The sequence below is a fragment of the Rattus norvegicus genome, chromosome 15 (genome assembly GCF_021556685.1).
Source record: "Rattus norvegicus strain SHRSP/BbbUtx chromosome 15, alternate assembly SHRSP_T2T, whole genome shotgun sequence".
Taxonomy (NCBI): Eukaryota; Metazoa; Chordata; class Mammalia; order Rodentia; family Muridae; genus Rattus; species Rattus norvegicus.
In genome coordinates, this window is record NC_141548.1 from 56,437,636 (window position 1) to 56,456,814 (window position 19,179).

Below are 19,179 nucleotides of genomic sequence, written 5' to 3' on the forward strand. Positions count from 1 at the left end.
ATTCTCTCTCTCTCTCTCTCTCTCTCTCTCTCTCTCTCTCTCTCTCTCTCTCCCCCTCTCTCTTTCCCCTTCTCTCCCTCTCTCCCGTCCTCCCTCTCTTCCTCCCTCTCCTCCTCTCACTTAATGTTATCCATATACATATGACTATAGGACTATCAACAGAAGTACTAGACATTCAGAGACTTCATCCCTGGAGAAAACTCACTCTACAACCCTCCCTCAACAACCATCAACTGCCAACTTCCTGCCCCGCTAGGAGTGGCACTTCACGAGAGCCTCTTCTCCATTCACATTGGTATTCTAACTGGCTTAACAAAAAAAAATCATTCTTGCTCCAGAGTTGACACTTTTACTAGCCATCCATTTTGTGCATCAGGTCAAAGCCTCTGGCCCTAATCTAATGGTATTGGATGTATGAATCAGCTGGTGATGTGTTCATTCTTTGGGGGGTGAACTGAAGAAAGAGTATGTATGTTAAAGGGAGAAATTTGAGGGAGTTTGTACTTCTGAAGTCTGTATCTTTCCTGCAGACAACTGCCCACCAGCAAGCACTGGTTACCTCTGAGGTGTAGAGACCTGCTTACAGCAACTGTTCTCTGCGTCTCTTTCTGTCTGTTGTGCTTATGTAGTGCAGGGATGGGAAGACTTTAACAGTCTGGCTTCAATGTCGTTCCCACTCCACATGTGTTACAGCTAAGCAACTGTCCCTTCCATTTCATTGGCCTTTAAATTTACTTCTGAGAATTTTCAAGAAAACTATATATATATATATATATATATATATATATATATATATTGAAAGCTGAAGTAAAAGAAGAGAAAAGGAAAGATGGGGAAAGGAAAGTAAAAGGAAAGAAAAGGAAAGATTGTTGTGCTGTATTTTTATTTTTGTGTGTGTGTGTGTGTGCAGGTCTCAGGAAAGGAACACAGAGTCAAAAATGCCATATGGATCGACTGTGGAATCCATGCCAGAGAGTGGATTTCACCAGCTTTCTGCTTGTGGTTCATAGGCTATGTAAGTACTTCCTGCAGGCCAGTGTTTTTCCACGAGAGATCCGAGATCACTGGAGTCAGAATCAACTGGAGTAGAGTTAAGCGGCATTTCCCTGTATCATAACCTGGAATTCTTGGCCCATGTTTTACAAGTGAAGCTTGGGAGAACTGTAGTGTCCACACTGAATGACAGTTAGCAAACAACATACTATTAAGTGATGAGCTTCCTAAGTAGAAAAAGTACTGGAAGCCATTTTCTGCTTGGTCCTAATCATCACCATCACCATCAGTCAACATTTAGTTCTGAACTGTCTGGACAGCCTTTGCTACATCCCATCCTTGGGAAATGAACATAAAGCAAACACTTACCGAACAGATAATGCTTCTCCATGTGTCATAATAAAAAAAAAAACTCTGCCCCTGAAGAAGGGATTGGAGTTAAGAAAAAAATCATACATAAGATAAAGAGTATTCCATAAAATGACATAGGAGGTCTATAAGCCTCCATAATGAATAAAGACAGTAAAATTATGCTTCAAATACTAAAATGAGTACATGTGTCATCCATTTTGATCAACTTAAAAGAGAAAACACTACTGAAAATGGGCGTGGCCACTGCTGGTGGACGTGCATTATTTACTCATTGACGCTTTTTAAACATTCAACCTGGGTACAACAAGAGATATGTAAATGCTTTACTTCTGACAAGCAACTCTTCCCTAGGTAAATAAAAGCATAGAAGTGTGTGTGTGGATAGTGATGCTATGTACAGCACAATTGTATGGATATATTTTAGTTTTTGAAACTTCCACAAATGAGTATTGTATTGGCGTCATATCCCAACTCCTTCTATGTCTCCTCCTCTACTTGTCAATGTCACAGCTGTTTATTTTTAGCTATTCATGCACACAGACACACACATGAACACACACACACACATAGACACACACATACCCACACAGACACACATACCCACAAAGACACACACACACAGACACACACATGTACACACACATACCCACACAGACACACAGAGACACACATACACACACAGACACACACACACACGTTTATAAATACAATCTGCTAACTTTATTTAGTGTCGCCCCTATGTATATATGTTTAGAAATGACCACTTGGGATTAGATAACCTATCAGGGCCTGGAGAAGACCATCTTGTCCTCTCTCTGAAGCCATTAAATGCTGGTAGCTCTCCGTGTGGACATGTTTTAATTATGTCCACATAATTTAATTATGTGTATGTATGTGTGAGTGCATGCACAAGTGTGCAGGTACCCATGGAGGCCAGAAGAGCCAGGTCCTCCTGACGCTGGAGTCGCAGTGGCTGTGAGCCATCTGCTGTAGGTGCTGGGCATCAGACCCTTGTCCAGAATCTGAAGTGCTAAGCACTCTCTCCAGCCCTAAAGTAGGATTTAAAAGAAACCTTTACGAGTTCCTAATGAGAAAAAGCTGTTTCTTACTGATATCTTTTGATTTGTGTTCAAGACAACAAACTATCCTAATCTAATGTGCATAAACTAATGTACAATATAAAAGGTCTGGATGCTGCTGTAGTATGAAAAATCTAAAACAAAGCTCTCCGGGTGACACGGTTTCACCTGCTAGACAACATTCTTTGAGGTTCTCTTGCCTGAGATTTTTTTTTATCATTTTGGAGTGAACTCTGTGGGTGTCCTTGGACTGCTGAAAGATGTACCCTCTAAGCTGGATGGGAGTCAACATGGGGGTGAGTGAGGGCCAGATGGTGAGTGCCAGCACCTCAGAGCAAGGACCTCCAAGATTAGCTGCATTTGCATTACAGCCACATTACAAAACGTGAGGGAAAGGACCGGAAACAAACTTGGTGACGGTTCTAAGGAGTATGTAAAAATTCATCTAATTAAGTCTCAGTCTAAAGCGGTGGTTCTGAACCTTCCTAATGCTGCGACCCTTTAACACAGTTCTTCATGGTGTGGTGACCCCAACCATAACATTATTGTCATTGCTACTGTGTAACTGTAATTTTGCTGCTGCTGTGGATCATAATGTACGTATCTGATGTGCAGATGGTCTTAGGTGAACCCTATGAAACGATCACTTGACTTCCAAAGGGGCAGAGGCCTACAGGTTGAGAAGCGTTGGTCTAAAACAAGATTAGGAAGAGTCTCGGTTACTAAGGATTTTAAAAGGAGATGAGCTATAGCTGGGCTTTCAATTTTGAAATCTTTGTTGTAGGCTTTATGGCTTTAGAGGTATCCTTTCCTCATGTTTGAAGTAGGGGTTAGAAATGGGGAGGGGGTTCTATTTTTCTGTCCTCATTAAATAAGAAGGTGTCAGGGCTGTGTGCAAGGCACTGTTCCACGAGGTATCCGGCTACAGTAAATTCAGTCACTTTAAGGATCTGTCATTCTTCTTGCAAACTAAATCTTCACATTGAAAGCTTAAAACAGCTTGGAAGAGAGGACAATTCATTTAAAACTGAGGCCCAGCTCAGAGGGACCTAAGCTGAGGCATTAAACACCCTCGGTTTAACTGCAGGTAACCCAATTCCATGGGAAAGAAAATACATACACCAGACTTCTGAGGCACGTGGATTTCTACATTATGCCAGTGATGAATGTGGACGGCTACGACTACACGTGGAAAAAGGTGGGTGAGGCAACGAAAGCAAAATCTGCGCCTTGACAAACACAGAGATGCAGTGTATTTGGTGAGGAGGTTTTCCTATGGGAAAAAAAGTATCCAATAACGGGGATTTCAAATATCCCTAAAAGCAGGGGTAGTTGCATTCCAACTGTACACTAACCCCCTAGACACCCATCTCAGGGCCTCAGTAGTGACCATCATCTTTCTGCTGCTGTGACAAAATACACAAGGAAGAAGCTTAGAAGGAAGAAAGGTTGGTTTTGATGCAGAAAGCATCAGAAAGTTCACTTAATGGGGCTTGTGACAGGAGGTTATGGTAGGAGGCACAGGGTAGAACAAAATTCCTTTCTTGTGAAGGCTGGAAAGCACAGAGATGGGGGAAGCCATGTCCCCTTATCACATGCAGTGAGCTCAGGTAGAATCCACCCCACCTCCTCCCAGTAATGCCATAGGCTGGCAGCCAAGCTTGTAGCTCATGGGGTTCTGGGGAATGTCACAGATCCAAATCAAGGCCCACTGAGTTTGTTCATGTCCTCTCCCTCCTTGTACTCTACCTATAGTATTTTAAAGAAAATTCAAGACCCTGTATCATCATTCTATTAATAAACACTTCCTCAAGCATCTCAAAAATCATCTCTTAAAAACATTAAAGCTCACTCTCGTAGTGGTGGCCCATATCTGTAATCCCAGCAGTTAGGAAGTTGAGGTAGGAGGATCACTGGGAAGTTGAGGTCAGCTTCGACTAAATTGTACTCTGGGGGCTGGCCTGGGCTACGGTGTAAGACCCAGTCTCAACCAATCACTCAGCCAACGTATACCAACCCAAGTCAGCACGGTATAGAGAGATCGCTGACATGCGTAGCTCGCAGTTCTGAGCTGGGTTACAAGCTGTTTTACTTTTCTTTGAAGGAGTTCAAGATGAGCTTGCACATGAAATTAGTTTTAAGGAGACAGGGCTTAGTAAGAAGGCCAGTGGGCAGCTTAGTGGAACTAAATGAGTTTTTATACTTGTATAGGTTAAAATCCACGAGACATTGTAGCTGGTCTTTGCTGCTTTGTGGGTCTGCTTTTTTCCACTTTTTATCCACCCCCACCCCTGCCATTTCACTCTCTATTGGTGAATAGGGAAGAAAGAAGGACAGGATAGGGAGAGAAAGGGGGCGGGAGGGAGAGAGATCTTTGAATCTAATTTGTCTCCTTCTGTTTCTTCTTCGAGCATGACTGCTAACAAAATGCAACCATCCCCTCCACCCACCAAAGACCAACAACCACCAATCCTGCCTCTCATTCATATAGCATTTATATACCCTGTGAAAAGTCCCCAGAATCCCCAGTGCCACACAATCGCAGAAACTATCTGCAGCTGGCAAAACCACTCCTCTGCTAGAGCATGAGGCAAACCATAATCATCTGCTTCAGTCTGGAGAAGCCCCACATCCCCACACCCGGGGTTAACATAAAAGCACATCCTTAACCCAAATCCCAGGATTCCCAAAAATGTTACTGCAAGATATCATTACTTTGTTAGGCTCTGGATAACAGTTGGAATCAAGACTGGGATCTGGCTGGAGATGGGGCTGTGTCAGAGGACTGTGACAGAGACAGGACGCTAGATAACCTGTCCCAATCTGGTTCTTTAGAATAGAATGTGGAGAAAGAACCGCTCTGTCCACATGAACAACCGCTGCGTGGGCACAGACCTGAACAGGAACTTCGCTTCCAAACACTGGTGTGGTGAGCATTTGTTTCCTGTGTCTCTTCATGCCCATGATGAGAGGAGCCCGGGACTTCAAGGAGTTCACAGAGAAGTCCTGGCTGAGTTAGCAGATAATCTAATAACAAACATTCTGAGTAATTGAAGGGCTGTGACTGTTGACTTGAGTCAGGGAGCCACCACTTTCATCTCTCCCTCCTGTTGTTGGCTCGTCTTTAAATAAGAAAATTGAAGAAGTTGATTTTTATTTATTCTTTGATAATCTTATACACGTAGACAATGTATCTTGATTATAACCACCTTCAGTTTTCCTTCTCACTCTCCCCAAATTGCCCTAAACATGTGCTTCTCTCGATTTCTTTATCTCCTTCTCTTTCCCTCTTCCTTCTCTTCTTCCCCTCCCTCCCTCTATAATTCACTGAGTCCAGTTAGTGTTACCTGCAGGAGGATGGGGAACCCACAAATGATGAAATCCACGAGGAAAAGTGACCATCTCCCCCAGCAACCATCAATTACACGTGGTGGTTCCTCTGTTAGGACCTGGGGCCTGGTGAGCTCTGGCCGCATCCCTGCTGCAGTGTTTCACTGCTTTGGCCTTGTGCAGGTGTGTGCAGCTAACCATAGTTGCTGTGAGTTCCTGGGTGCAAGGTCATGTCCAGAGGACAGTGTTTCCAAGCTCTCCTCACAGTCCTTTGGCCCCATTATATATCATAACTCATGTTTCTAACTGTGCGACAGATCTGGAGACTCATTTCCACAGTCACGACTGCTGCTGAGGGCTCTCTTTGTTTTAAATAATCTATGCTGGTTTTTAAATGGCTAAGACTGAAAATAAAATCATTTATGGTGCCTAAGGAAATTCAGAGTTTGTTTTTCCTCATTTAACCAGAAGTTTGGAAACGAGTTACATCTTAGACTTCCTGGTTGCGTTTTTAGGATCCGAGATAGCTACCCTCAGACTGTAAGGAAGACCTGTCTAGGATGACCTTAGCAAGTTTGCTATAAATACTTGACTTCAAAAGAAACACTGACAATATTTACTGGACATAAAGACATGACCATTGTAGAACCACCCTTCATCCATTTCTCTGAGTTTGCTACACAGTGGACAAAAGGGGAATCACAAAGCACAGAGGCTGCATATGCTATAACAATGAACAATTTTCGTGCAGAGAAAGGCGCATCAAGTTTCTCCTGCTCTGAGACCTACTGTGGACTTTACCCTGAGTCTGAGCCAGAGGTGAAGGCAGTGGCTGACTTCCTGAGGAGAAATATCAACCACATTAAAGCTTACATCAGTATGCACTCATACTCCCAGCAAATACTGTTTCCCTATTCCTACAACAGAAGCAAAAGCAAGGACCATGAGGAACTGGTAAGTGCCACTCGTTTTTTCCTATAAGCATTTTATAAATTAAACAATGTTCTATCCAAGAATAAAAGCAGATAGGACAACGTTTTCCTTTAGGGAACAATAGTGTGTGTTTTTCTCTACTCTGGCAGGAATTGACTTGGGTCAGAGGTCACTGAAAGGATTCTAAACAAAGGGAATGGTTCCCTATATTAGGTAAACTGTGCAGAAGCCAGGAGAGGGCTGTTAGCTGACCTGATCCAAGCAAGGACTGGAGGCTGAGAATGGTAGGGTTACACGGTGGTCACTGACTTTCTAGGACAGCGTGCCTCTGGCTAACTCCTAGCCCCTCACTCCAGCAGTGGGAACTATTTATGCAGTGAAGGGTTGGTGCTAGCAATGAGCCATCAGCGACTGCCCTGAGACAAAGCTGTTTGGATTGTAGTGAACAACACAGGTCATTCAAAGAAGCCCCACAGTCTGCTATCATCTTACTCATCTTTTGGTTCCAGATGCTCTGCTTGGATTGACAGGTATAAAGGATGCAAGACCCTAAGTGGGTTATACCAGTGGCTCTCAACCCTCCTAGTGCTGCGGCCCTTTAATACAGTTCCTCATATTGTGGTGACCCCAACCATAAAATTATTTCATTGCTATTTAATAAGTGCAATTCTTCTGCTTTTATGAATTGTAACGTAAATATCCTATATATAGGATATTTGATACATGACCCCCAAAGGAGTTGATGCCCACAGGTTGAGAACTGCTGGGTTATACTGAGGAGTAGTTAAGCCCTTGTCCGAGGTGCTTTGAAGACAGTGGCATTGTACCTTGGCTTTGGCAAGGACTGATCCCGGTTTAGTGGATTGGACTTACTGCTCCGTCTTTGTTCCCTGGCTCTCTTGAGTAAAGCATCACCACATTAGCTAGGCTGGCAATCATTCATGACAAATAACATATTTTCTGAAAATTGCTTGTTTAAAGTAAAAACATTGATACTTATGCTTTTGATTCTCAAAGGAAATGTTTTAAAGAATGTTTATCACTTTATTATTTATTTTTATTTACTAGTTTATTTATTAATACTATGAATATAGAAATAAAAGGATTCCTAAAGAAATGTTCAACATTCTTAGTCATCAGGGAAATGCAAACCAAAACAACCCTGAGATTCCACCTCACACCAGTCAGAATGGCTAAGGTCAAAAACTCAAGTGACAGCAGATGCTGGCGAGGATGTGGAGAAAGAGGAACACTCCTCCATTGTTGGTGGGATTGCAAACTGGAAATCAGTCTGGAGGTTCCTCAGAAAATTGGACATTGCACTGAGGGCCCAGCTATACCACTCCTGGGCATATACCCAAAAGATGCTTCCACATATAACAAGGACACATGCTCTGCTATGTTCATAGCAGCCTTATTTATAATAGCCAGAAGATGGAAAGAACCCAGATGCCCTTCAACAGAGGAATGGATACAGAAAATGTGGTACATCTACACAATGGAATACTACTCAGCTATCAAAAACAATGACCTCATGAAATTCTTAGGCAAATGGATGGAACTAGAAAATATCATCCTGAGTGAGGTAACTCAGTCACGAAAGAACACACAGGGTATGCACTCACTGATAAGTGGATATTAGCCCAGAAGCTCTGAATACTCAAGAAACCATTCACAGACCACATGAAGCTCAAGGAGGAAGAAGACAAAAAATAAAGACAAAAAAAAACAACAAAAAACCAAACAATAAAACAACTTTGAAGGCAGTTTGATATGATGCCCATTTAGCAGAATTACAATTATAGGTTCACCTTGAAGGCTTGTGAGCTCCCCAGCTATTATTGCACTTCCAGATATACAGAGAGTGGGTGCTGAACAGTGTAAGAGCGGAGGCCTAGCTGAACAAGTGAATGAAGAAAAATCTAATCACCAGGGTAAAGTTTAGAAAAAAGAAATAAAAGGGTATCTACCATGATTTAGATATAGAATTGACCCGATTTTACCTTATTTGGTGGTTGCTATCAGCACCACTACTTATCATGGGTAGAACTCTGTATCCTGTCCACATTCACAGAAGGATTAGCTAATCCCTGCAATTAAGGATAATTCCATATGATTAGAGGGATGGCCTATGGCGAGTACCACAGACAGCTGTACTCATACACAACACAGCCTCATTACTACAGAAGCACAATAGAAGCCACTGCTGCCTGGAAGCCAAGAGTGTAAGGGATAAATATATTGTTCACCAAGGGGTAAGGAGACAAGAATAATAAAACTTGGTTGATGTCAGGGGCAGACACCATCAACCGGACACGGAGAGGTTTCTATAGGCAAGGGAGGACTTCCTATGCAGAGGAGATGGTGTTTCCCACAGAAACATACTCAGGGTTCTCTGTGGGGGGCACAGGGAAGTAGATGAGGTCAGCTTCGGAAGGGGTTTGAATGCCAATTCATATTTATTTATATAGATACTGAAGTTCCATTGAATTGTTTTTCATTTTATTTTATGCTTATGGTATTTTGCCTGCATGTGTGTCTGTGTACTACATGCACGTAGCACTTGGGGAGGCCAGAAAAGAGCATTTGGATCCTCTAGGGCAGGAGTTACAGACAGTTGTGAGCCACCATATGGGTCCTGGGAATTGAACCTAGGTCCTCTGGAAGAGCACCCAGTGCTCTAAACTACTAATCCATCCCTCCAGCCTCCTCTCACCCCCAAACTCTTTTTACATTTATTAGTGTGTGTGTGTGTGTGTGTGTGTGTGTGCGTGTGCGCGCACACACACACACACATGCGCACATGCATGCATGCACAAGTATACATGTCATAGCATATGGAGATTAAAGGACAACTTCCAGGAGTTGTTTCTTTCCTTCCACTATGTGGATATCAGGGATTAAACTCATGTCATCAAGCTGTGCAGCAGAAACCTTTACTTACACACAGAGCCATCCCCCTGGCTCCTAAAACTATTTTTTTTCACACACACACAAAAAACCCCTGTCATCACACGTATTGAGCAACCAATTGTGAGTACCAGAATGCTAGCTCCAATTTTAGAAACCATTTCTAAGAGTTAGGATCACATGTAGTGGAACCTGCTCCCTATCAGGAGCGTGGTCCTTCAATTGATAAGTCGTTGATAGCTATTAGACAATTATACAAGAACAAACAGTGGAGTTTGTAAGAAGCAAACAGTGCATATAGTGAGTGCATGTGTGCTCTTTAGAGAAGTGGAGTTCAAAGTATGGTGATAACTTTCTCCAGAAAAGGAATAGCTCCCAGAGTTATAAATATCTAGCTCACTTTACATAATAAATTATTCCTGAAATGCCATGTGAGGTTTTTAAATGCAAATTGGTGAAAACATTCAAAGTGTTGGCAGAGTTCAGTTTTTAAAGTCACTCATTTGTGATTGCCATCAACTGAAAAACTGTATTTAATTTTAGTTAATATCTTTTAAATTTTCTTTTTGGGTAAATCCAGGCTTTTTACCTATAGACTACTTGAATTCAGTCAATGTGCTTATGTTTGCTTCAAAAGTTCAAACTCTCCTGTTTTAAAGCTGAACATTGACCGACATCTTTATCCTGTTGCTTCTAGTCTCTAGTGGCCAGCGAAGCAGTTCGTGCCATTGAAAGTATTAATAAAAACACCAGGTACACACATGGCAGTGGCTCAGAAAGTTTATGTAAGTATTTCCTGCAACGGTAACTCTTATTCTCCTGATGTAATTGTCCTCTTGGAGTCTACTGCCTCTGTCTGCTGATCTAGGTCTAGCCCTGGAAGCTGCTGGCCTCTGTACAATCTAATTTAGGCCTAGAATGTTTGCAGCCTCTGAGACTTACTGATGAGTACACTCACCCTTTCTAGTTCTTTCTGAGCTCTGGGTGGCTGGTTCAACTCAGTCATTCTGGCTCAAACTGCTCTCCAATATGATTTTTTCAATATGGCTTTTCTCTTGGCCTCTGAATTATTTACTCTGCTTGACCTCAAATTAACTCTTTCAATCTTTTCTAATCTTCTGGCTCCTTCTCATTCTCCTTGCTTTTTCTGTCTTTGCCTGTGTCTAGCTTATTCTCTCTTCAACCTGTCTCTGTAAAACTCTCCTGGTAAAACTGACTCCTTCTCCCTCTCTGTGCTGCTCTATGCTCCCTCTCAACTGCACTGCTCTACATGAACTCTACTGTATTTATGTACTGCATCTTCTCCTGTACCGTTTGTCTCTCCCTGAAGTAGCTTCTTTTTCCTCTTTCTTCTTGTGAGAGTTGGGCACATCCTATTCTGTCAAATCTTTCTCCAATTCATCACTTTGTCTGCCCCACAATGAGACATTACTTTCAAACATGGGTGCTTCCTTCTACAAACTAACATTACCTTCATTGTTTGGGATTAAAGGTGTATACAACCAAGCCTGGATCCGAGCTTTTCTTTACCTGGAAGTTGGTCTGTACCAGGCTGATCTTGAACTCAGAGCTCCTGAGATTAGAGTCATGTCTGTGCTCCAGGCAGATCACACACATCTTTGGATGTGATCCCTTGCCAGAGCAGCCATGTTCTGAATTAAAATTCCTTTCCACACTCCTCCTTTTCTCCCTTACTTCTTCTCTCCCTCCTTTACCTCCCTCTCCTCCTATTCCATCCCTGCTTTCTCTCTGCAGTGCTGGGGATGACACCCATGGCCTTCAGCAATGTTTCTTCAGGGCAATGTTTCTTCTTGGGAGCTTAGACCATGAGGCACAGTGGTGGCATCTGTTTGGTCTCTTGTATCATTTTAGTCTTCCACACCACAGGGTCATATGTGAAGTCATCATAATAACTAGAAAGAGAAGAACAAAGTCATGTTGACTGATAAATACTCTGGGCTGGGCATGTGTTAGAATCCCCAGGATCCCTGTTTAAAATCAGCAAACGAACAAACAAAACCAGATGTAGCCGCATGCACCTGTAACCCCAACACTGTTCAGGGCAGGGGTTTAGAGAGCAGAACAGAAAGTTTGCTGGATATTCTGGCTGACCGCCTAGCTCCAGTGTCCTAAAGAGCCCAGTGTCAAGTGAATAAGTGGGAGAGTGATAGAGCAGGCCTCCAGAGAAGTAGTTGTGTATGCAGAATCAGATATCACACACACACACACACACACACACACACACACACACACACACACACACACAAAGCAACAAAAGAAAAAGGCAAGGTGGTATTTAAGAGACGAAGCTTATTTCTATAGAGTGGGGGGTTATATACTTAGCAAGCACACTAATTAAGAATAGAGAAAACAGCGCTACAAGGTCAAAAGTGCGTATAAGATGGCCACAGCTATTGTGTGATAGAGAAATTCTAGAAGACGTCATTCACCTTGCATACTTTTGAGAGACCGCCTGTTGTTTCCTGATGCCCAGTGAGAGCTTGGTTGTGGCAAACTGGACAAATGTTTTCAATCTAATTCTACTGAGAGGTACTTACTGAGAAACTCCTGTGCAACCTGGCAGACCCCGATTCTGTTCTTCTGGAGCCAAAGGATGGGATCGACACCCAAACAATTCCTGGGGAGACTGAATAGATGTCACTTCAGATAGGGAAGCTGGCAACAGACCAAACGAGGGACAACACCTCTGTCCAGTTTGGTCAACCAGAGAGTTTGTGGGTGACTTACAGGAATATGGGTGAGAGGCTACTTATAGTTGGAGAAATGACTCAAAGACAGACACATCACCAAAGCCCACCCCAGCACAGGTGATGGTTCAGGGAAGCTGGAACTGTTTTATCTAGGAGAAAATTGCTTAACAAAATGGGCTAAGAACAGACACCAAGCATGGAAACAAATGTCAGCAAACTAAGCCCAGGTTACGACATATCTTCATAGCCTTCGAACCAATGGTGCTTTTCCTAATTTTTTAAAAATGTTTGAAAAAAAAACCATGAGAATAATTAGATCTTGACACATCAAAATTATATGAAAATTCATACTTATTTCCACGAATAGTTTTATTGGAGCACAGCGGTGCTCATTAATTTGCATATTATCCATGGCAGCTTTCATGACAGCCAAGATAATTGCAACAGGGACCAGATGGCTCACAAACATAAACTATTTCCTGTCCTATCTTTTTTTTGGAAAAAAATAAAGCCTTGCCAATTTCTCATGCAAACAAATGATAAAATGAAATGCAATTTCACCCACTAATTTAAAGAAAATAAAAGAGACCTATAGGGTTGAGAATGATGGTGACTGAGAGGAGCCACCTGACTAAAGTGGCCTGGCAAGATGGAATTCCTTGGAGAACTACTAAAGAGCCGCCAGATGACGGTGTAATATGTTCAATAAAGGCATGAAAAAGATTTTGAGGTATTGTAGGGAAAGCCCAGGGTCTCAACAAATATAATTGGCCCAAGGCTATAGCAGGTGCTTCGTTTCAATACCCCTCTAAATATCAGTTGCTTTATTAGTAGTAAGTCCAAGTTCTCTTTCGTTGTCTTTGATCCTTCCTGGAGTAGTCTATCAGATTGGGTCACATAACTTGGAATTGCTGGCCCGTGGCTGCCTTGTTGACATAGGCAATTTCCTGACACTCATTCACTTAGGGTGTGTGTGTGTGTGTGTGTGTGTGTGTGTGTGTGTGTGTGTGCGTGCGTGTGTGTGCATGTGCACGCATGCACAGGATAAAAGCTGGAAAAGCATAATTTATCAGAAATATTTACAGATGACTCAATGCATCCACTATTGATAGACATTTTAAAAATATTAGAAATTCCGTATACCACCTATAGTCCTAGCACTCAGGACACGGAAGCAGGAGGATCAAGAGTTCAGGGACATCCTGGGTTATATGAAGAGTTTGAAGCCAGCTTGGGCTACACTTGAGTACACATGTACTTGTTAAACGTGTATATGTGTATACATAGACACGCAATACATATATGTGGCAACTACAAAAAAAATTGAAAGCATACTCTAAGTCAAATAACAGGAAAAATCTACATGTTTTGGGCTCTAGGAAAACACTATTAAATTTTTCCTAAATTGATTTGTGTAGTTGATACAATCCTGTGAATCTTAACTAATTTTGAAGGAAGCCTACATGCTTTGTGACAGAGAAACAATATTTGTATATTTGAGGCACTCTTCTGAACACTGACATACTTTTGAAGTTTATTCAGAAGCATACATATGGTAGAAGAATTTGTAAAATGCTAAAAATCAGGCTACTAAGAGACACTGTACTGGTACCATTGAGCTATCAAAGCATGTTATAAACCAGGAAAGTTAGGGCAGTGTGGAACTGAACCTGGAAGAGCAGATCACTGGAAGGGAATAACAGGCACAGAAAGATATTCAAAGATATAAGGAGACCTGATATTTCATAAAGGAGACCTTTCAAACCATATCTAATTATCAGCCCTGGAAAAACTGACAGGCCACTAAGAATAAAAACTGAAATGAATTACTAATATATCTTTCACTAAAATAAATGCCAAACTGACCAAATATTAAAGCATAAAAACCCTGCCAAAAGCTAAAAATCTGTGAGGAAACCAGACCTAATAACATTAATGCAGTTCTTATAAACAATATGTGAAATTAACAATGTAGAAACATGATCAAGAAAATTGATTGAAAAATATAAACATGAATATATAAACATATGAAATTCATGATGAAATCTAAATCAAAGCCAATTTCTTCTTCTTCCTATTATTATTATTATTGTTGTTCCCAGAAAATTGCAAGGATGCAAGATTCTTGCCAATAGTGCAGAAGCTTCCAGTGCGTGTGCTGACACTCTGCTGGGAGCCATAGGTTTCCTTCTTTTGAACAGCCCTTGTTAACAAGTGTGGTAACTGTTAAAGATACACTACTTTAGTCCAGTAATTCTAACTCTAGAAAATATTCTGAAGTACTAAACAATGATTTATGAACAATGGTGCTCATTCTAAGAAACTAAGTTATTCATAACAAAATTATTTGTATTTATATATATGTGATAAATCAATCATATACAGTTTTACAATGCAATCCCTTAAAATGACTAAGTATGATGTATATTCAAACACAATAATGATACATTTGGAAATGTTACAATAATTACTTCTAGAAATGTTACAAAATTAAGACAGAAAATGAATATATTAAAATGTTATTGGCAATTATAGCTCATTGATCAGATTATTGTTGAGTTCTGGGCAATATTTATTTTCTTTCTTAACATGATTTCTTTTTGATGACTACAACTTTTGGATAAGAAATTTAGGTAACATCCAAAAGAAAGCTATTTTCATTTCTACAATAAAATGTTAATTGATATGAAATAAATATATTTTGAAATACTCTCTGTCTCTTTTAGATCTAGCTCCTGGAGGTTCTGATGATTGGATCTATGATTTGGGCATCAAATATTCGTTTACGATTGAACTTCGGGATACAGGCAGATACGGGTTCTTGCTGCCTGAGAGATTCATCAAACCCACTTGCGCAGAAGCTTTGGCCGCAGTCTCTAAAATAGCTTGGCATGTCATCAGGAACAGTTAACACCCTTTCCTCTGCTCTCATTACTTTTATTTTATTGATTTCAGCAACACTAAATTGTTGCACTAGCTTCTAAGTTTAATCAGTTTCCTTGGTTTTGTTGAAGAATAAAAAGCACACTACTTTGAGCTTAAGAGTGACAATGGCTCATATGTATTTCTACCTTTTTATTTTATTTATTCTAAGAGGTTAGCTACTGGTGCCACCCCACCGCCCCCTGATTTATGTTGAACAGCTATCTTAAGCAATTTTAAGATGTATTGTGTGTGTGGTGGGGCGCGGGGGCATGAATTTAAGCACCAGGTTTATGCTGGACCCCATCAGAGGTCAGAAGAAAGCAGGGAACCGCTGTTATTGAAGGTTACAGAAGGTGGTTAGCAGTCTCGTGCGTGCTGGGAACCAAACTTGGTCTCTGAAAGAGTAGCTACCGCTCTTAACAGCTGGAACCATCTGTCCCGCTCCTCTTAAGCAACTTTTATACTAAATTTACGGAGATCATTGGATCCAAGCAGTAAAAGCAAAGGCACTCTAAAGCACCTCAAGGATTTGCACTCCAAAATTTCAGTCAGTTTCCGTTGGTGTTCTTGAAAACACAATAGGTGCACAACTTTTTCTCCTCCAACAGGCCCGGGCGGGGGATGGGCGATTGTCAAATTCTGTCAGAAGCACGACAGGCTGGTGGTTACTGCCAGTAACAAAGTAGCACTTTATGCAATGGAAAACGGTTAAAACGAGAATCTTAGTCAATTGAGAATCTCACTTCTCCCGTGTAGACTCCCTGTTTCCCCAGACTAAGTAAACAGAAGACTTCAGGCACATACTCTGCACTGCCCCCGTGACGCGAGGGGGCGGAGCCCGAGAGGGGCGGGGCTTACTCGCTGACGCCTAATCTGGCGGCCGGAAGCTGCCTGGCTTGCGAAGGAGTAGGGCAAACTCGTGACTTCCGTCGGCTTTTAGATGCTTCCTATGTAGAGGCCCGATGGAGTTGCGGGTTTAGCGCGTTGCTCTGCAGCGGCCTCTGTACGTCTCATCTGGTGTCCGGAGCTCCCTGGAGCTTGGCGAAGATCTGGGCGGCTCCGCTGCTCTCTGTTCCCGGCGTCCGCCCGGTTGAGGAGAGCGGGCCCCTGGGAGTCGCGCGTGCACGTCTTCTCCGTCGTCCTCCCGGGGCGGGGCGCGGGGACAGCGGAGCTGAGGCGTCCGGGACATCCTGAAGACTGCGCTTACTAAGGGTGCTTAGAGAGGAGGTAAGCGTTCAGGGAGTTGATGGGAAGAGGCGTTGGACCGGGCTTAGGTGGGAGTGCTGCGCTGTGGCCTCCATCCTCTCTCGGCTTATGCTACTTGGGATTCTGAACGCTGTTTGAGCATCCCACTCTTAACTCTGCAGTGGCTCTCAGTGTTAGATCTGTCTGTCGCTCTAGTTGTGATTCTGGAGTTTGTGTCAGGAAGCAGGCGGACTCGGATACCCTGGCGTGGTGGTCGCATTTGAGTGGTGAAAGGGTGCAGCAGTGTGTTCTTGGATTTAGAGTTACTTTCTTTACGTATTCCAGATCTACTGAGGAAAGGAGAGTCTTACTTTTGATTGTTTCTGGTCTTGCTTATTTCCCGGCTGTAGTAAATACTATTGGGAGTGTAGGAGTACTACTTTATACTCCAAGCAACGGGAAGGTAGAACGAAAGGTATATCTGACAGTATAATTTTCTAAGCAGGTTAACATTTATGTGGCAGGAAAAGTATTCAGAATTGAAAATACTTGGATGATATTGGTAAGATCTTGTTTGTGAAGGGCAGTATCTTAAGTTAATTGGCTTTATTACGAGTCTTCAGATAATTTGAACTTTGAGAGTTATGGACGTGCACAGTCTCCTGGTTTGTGAATTTTTAAAGAAGTAATTTGAAAAGGTTGGAACTTTAAGTTTGGCATTTTTTGTGATGTGTTTGCACAGTCAAGTTCAAATGACTATGCGGTTCTGCTTATGTCTTCAGTTTTGCTGTGTAATATTTAACATTACTAGCTTTTGAAACCAAACAACAATATTTTGCAACACAAACATAAGTTTTCTAGTAACTTCCAGCTTCTTAGTTCGATTATATCAGATGACAGTTTCATCTGGAGACTTTGCAAGTTGATGTAGGCATGTTGCAATTTTGTGTGCAAAAGGTTGTGTCCTGAAACTTGTATCAGTGTGAGCATCTGGTAGGATGTACCAATAGGAGCAAATCTGCAGAAACTCAAATCCCTTCTAGAAGATGATGTAGTCTTTGAACATGCCCACATCTTATATGCCTTCAATCATCTGTATACTTCTAATACATAATATGATGTAAATGCTACATAAGTACTTTTAGATTAAATTGTTTAGAAATAATGAAAATAAGGTTTGTACACGTTCAGTGTAGTTTTGGTTTGTGTTTTTGGTTGTTTTTGTTTTTGTTTTTTTTTTTTTCGGGATAATTTTTAATCCAGGGATACAGCCCCTTTATTTGCTCTCTGGTGATTTCCTGGAGTGAACACTAACCTCTATTTTGAGTATATTCTCTGTTCTCGGAAGGCCATACCACCCTGAACACATCTGATCTCAGAAGCTCATCAGGATCGGGCCTGATGGATATCTAGACTGGAGATGTACACACTTCCCTCAGTTTAATGTCTGTAATATAAATTTAAAACACTAAAGCACACTGTAACTTATATATCAATACATTTTATGAAGTCATTAGTGTTAATTTATATTGTATTAAGCGTGAATTTTGAATCTAAACCTTGGTCATTCTCTTAAGATATCATATATATTATATGTATATATTATATATTATATAACATAAATATGTGTGTATATATATGTATACACACACACACACACACACACATACACACACAACTGTCCAGGATTTGAATCCAAAATATACCTGCCTTTTAGGATAAGGGAATTCACAATTAGCATATTTTTTATTAACAAAAGTTAACAGGCCTTGAAAGTAATTACTTATTCAAGAAGAGCCACCTCCTCATGCTCCTGTCTCAGCCAGGTTGGAACTCAGAGTACATTGTTCCCTGAAGGAGGGGAGCACTTCTCATATTTGAGATACGTTTTCTCTTAATAGGCTCAGCATTAGTGCCCCGGAATTTGAATTTTCTTCCTTTTATATTTTAATTGAAAGGAGATGATGAAAGTTCCAAATATTTATTACACTCCAAAGGAGAATAGATAAAGGAAAACAATTGCATAGTCATTTGGCTTTGGTAACTCTTGTATTTGAGAAAGATGGATGAGATAGGTGGTGGTAGCTTTAATGAAAGAATAATTTGAGTATCAAATGAAGGAACATCTTCACGCAAGAGTCAGTTACTAGTAAGTGGTTGGTTTACAATCTCTGATTGGAAAGACATTGGCAGCTGCAATTCTGGTTCTTTATGTCTAATATTTCTCCACTTTGAAATACTCATATCTGTCTCATTAATGGTTTTTGTCCCTTAATCAAATTTAAACTCTACTCATTTGTGGTATTCATCTTTCTTTGTGACCCCAGCATTTAGGATTGAAAGTTTTGAGCATTCACATCAGTTGATTGCATGGTTTCGAGTTACATGGTTTACTATATGAAACAATTTTTTGTGTGTATTGCAGATTATATATTTATTTTCCGACAAATGGGATTTTAAGTTATATTATCTTCTGTGCAAACAAAGTAGTTATTTGTGCAAAGTTATAACTGTGTAACTACTAATGCTGAGTATAATGTCATATTGTGGATTGCTAGTAGGAGTTCTTAGGTGGATAATGTATTAATCAACTATGTTACTGTAATGAAATTCCTTATACAGGATACATAAGAAGAAAACAAAGCTTATTTTGACTTATGGCTTTAGAGACTTGTGTTCAATTCAAGGTTGGATCCATTGCTTTGGGTTCTTGGGTAGATAGCACAAGCCACAAAGTGGAG

At 41.2% G+C, this 19,179-nt stretch overlaps 2 protein-coding genes across 14 annotated transcripts in view; both read left to right on the top strand.

Moving 5' to 3' along the window:
* Cpb2 (carboxypeptidase B2) overlaps positions 1-15,370 on the top strand; it is a 49,875-nt gene extending 34,505 nt beyond the window's left edge. For all 4 annotated transcript variants that reach the window (XM_087584796.1, XM_087584795.1, XM_087584797.1 and 1 more), the window contains 6 exon segments: positions 911-1,015; positions 3,532-3,642; positions 5,280-5,373; positions 6,526-6,728; positions 10,315-10,402; positions 15,055-15,370. In XM_087584796.1, the coding sequence (XP_087440922.1) occupies positions 911-1,015; positions 3,532-3,642; positions 5,280-5,373; positions 6,526-6,728; positions 10,315-10,402; positions 15,055-15,239 (786 nt within the window). In that variant the 3' untranslated portion in view covers positions 15,240-15,370.
* An 811-nt stretch (positions 15,371-16,181) lies between these two features.
* The window catches only part of Zc3h13 (zinc finger CCCH type containing 13), a 64,493-nt gene continuing 61,495 nt past the window's right edge, over positions 16,182-19,179 (top strand). For 9 of the 10 annotated variants that reach the window (XM_087585709.1, XM_087585707.1, XM_087585711.1 and 6 more), the window contains exon 1: positions 16,182-16,480. The gene's annotated coding sequence lies outside the window, so the exon portion shown is untranslated. 10 annotated transcript variants of the gene reach the window in all.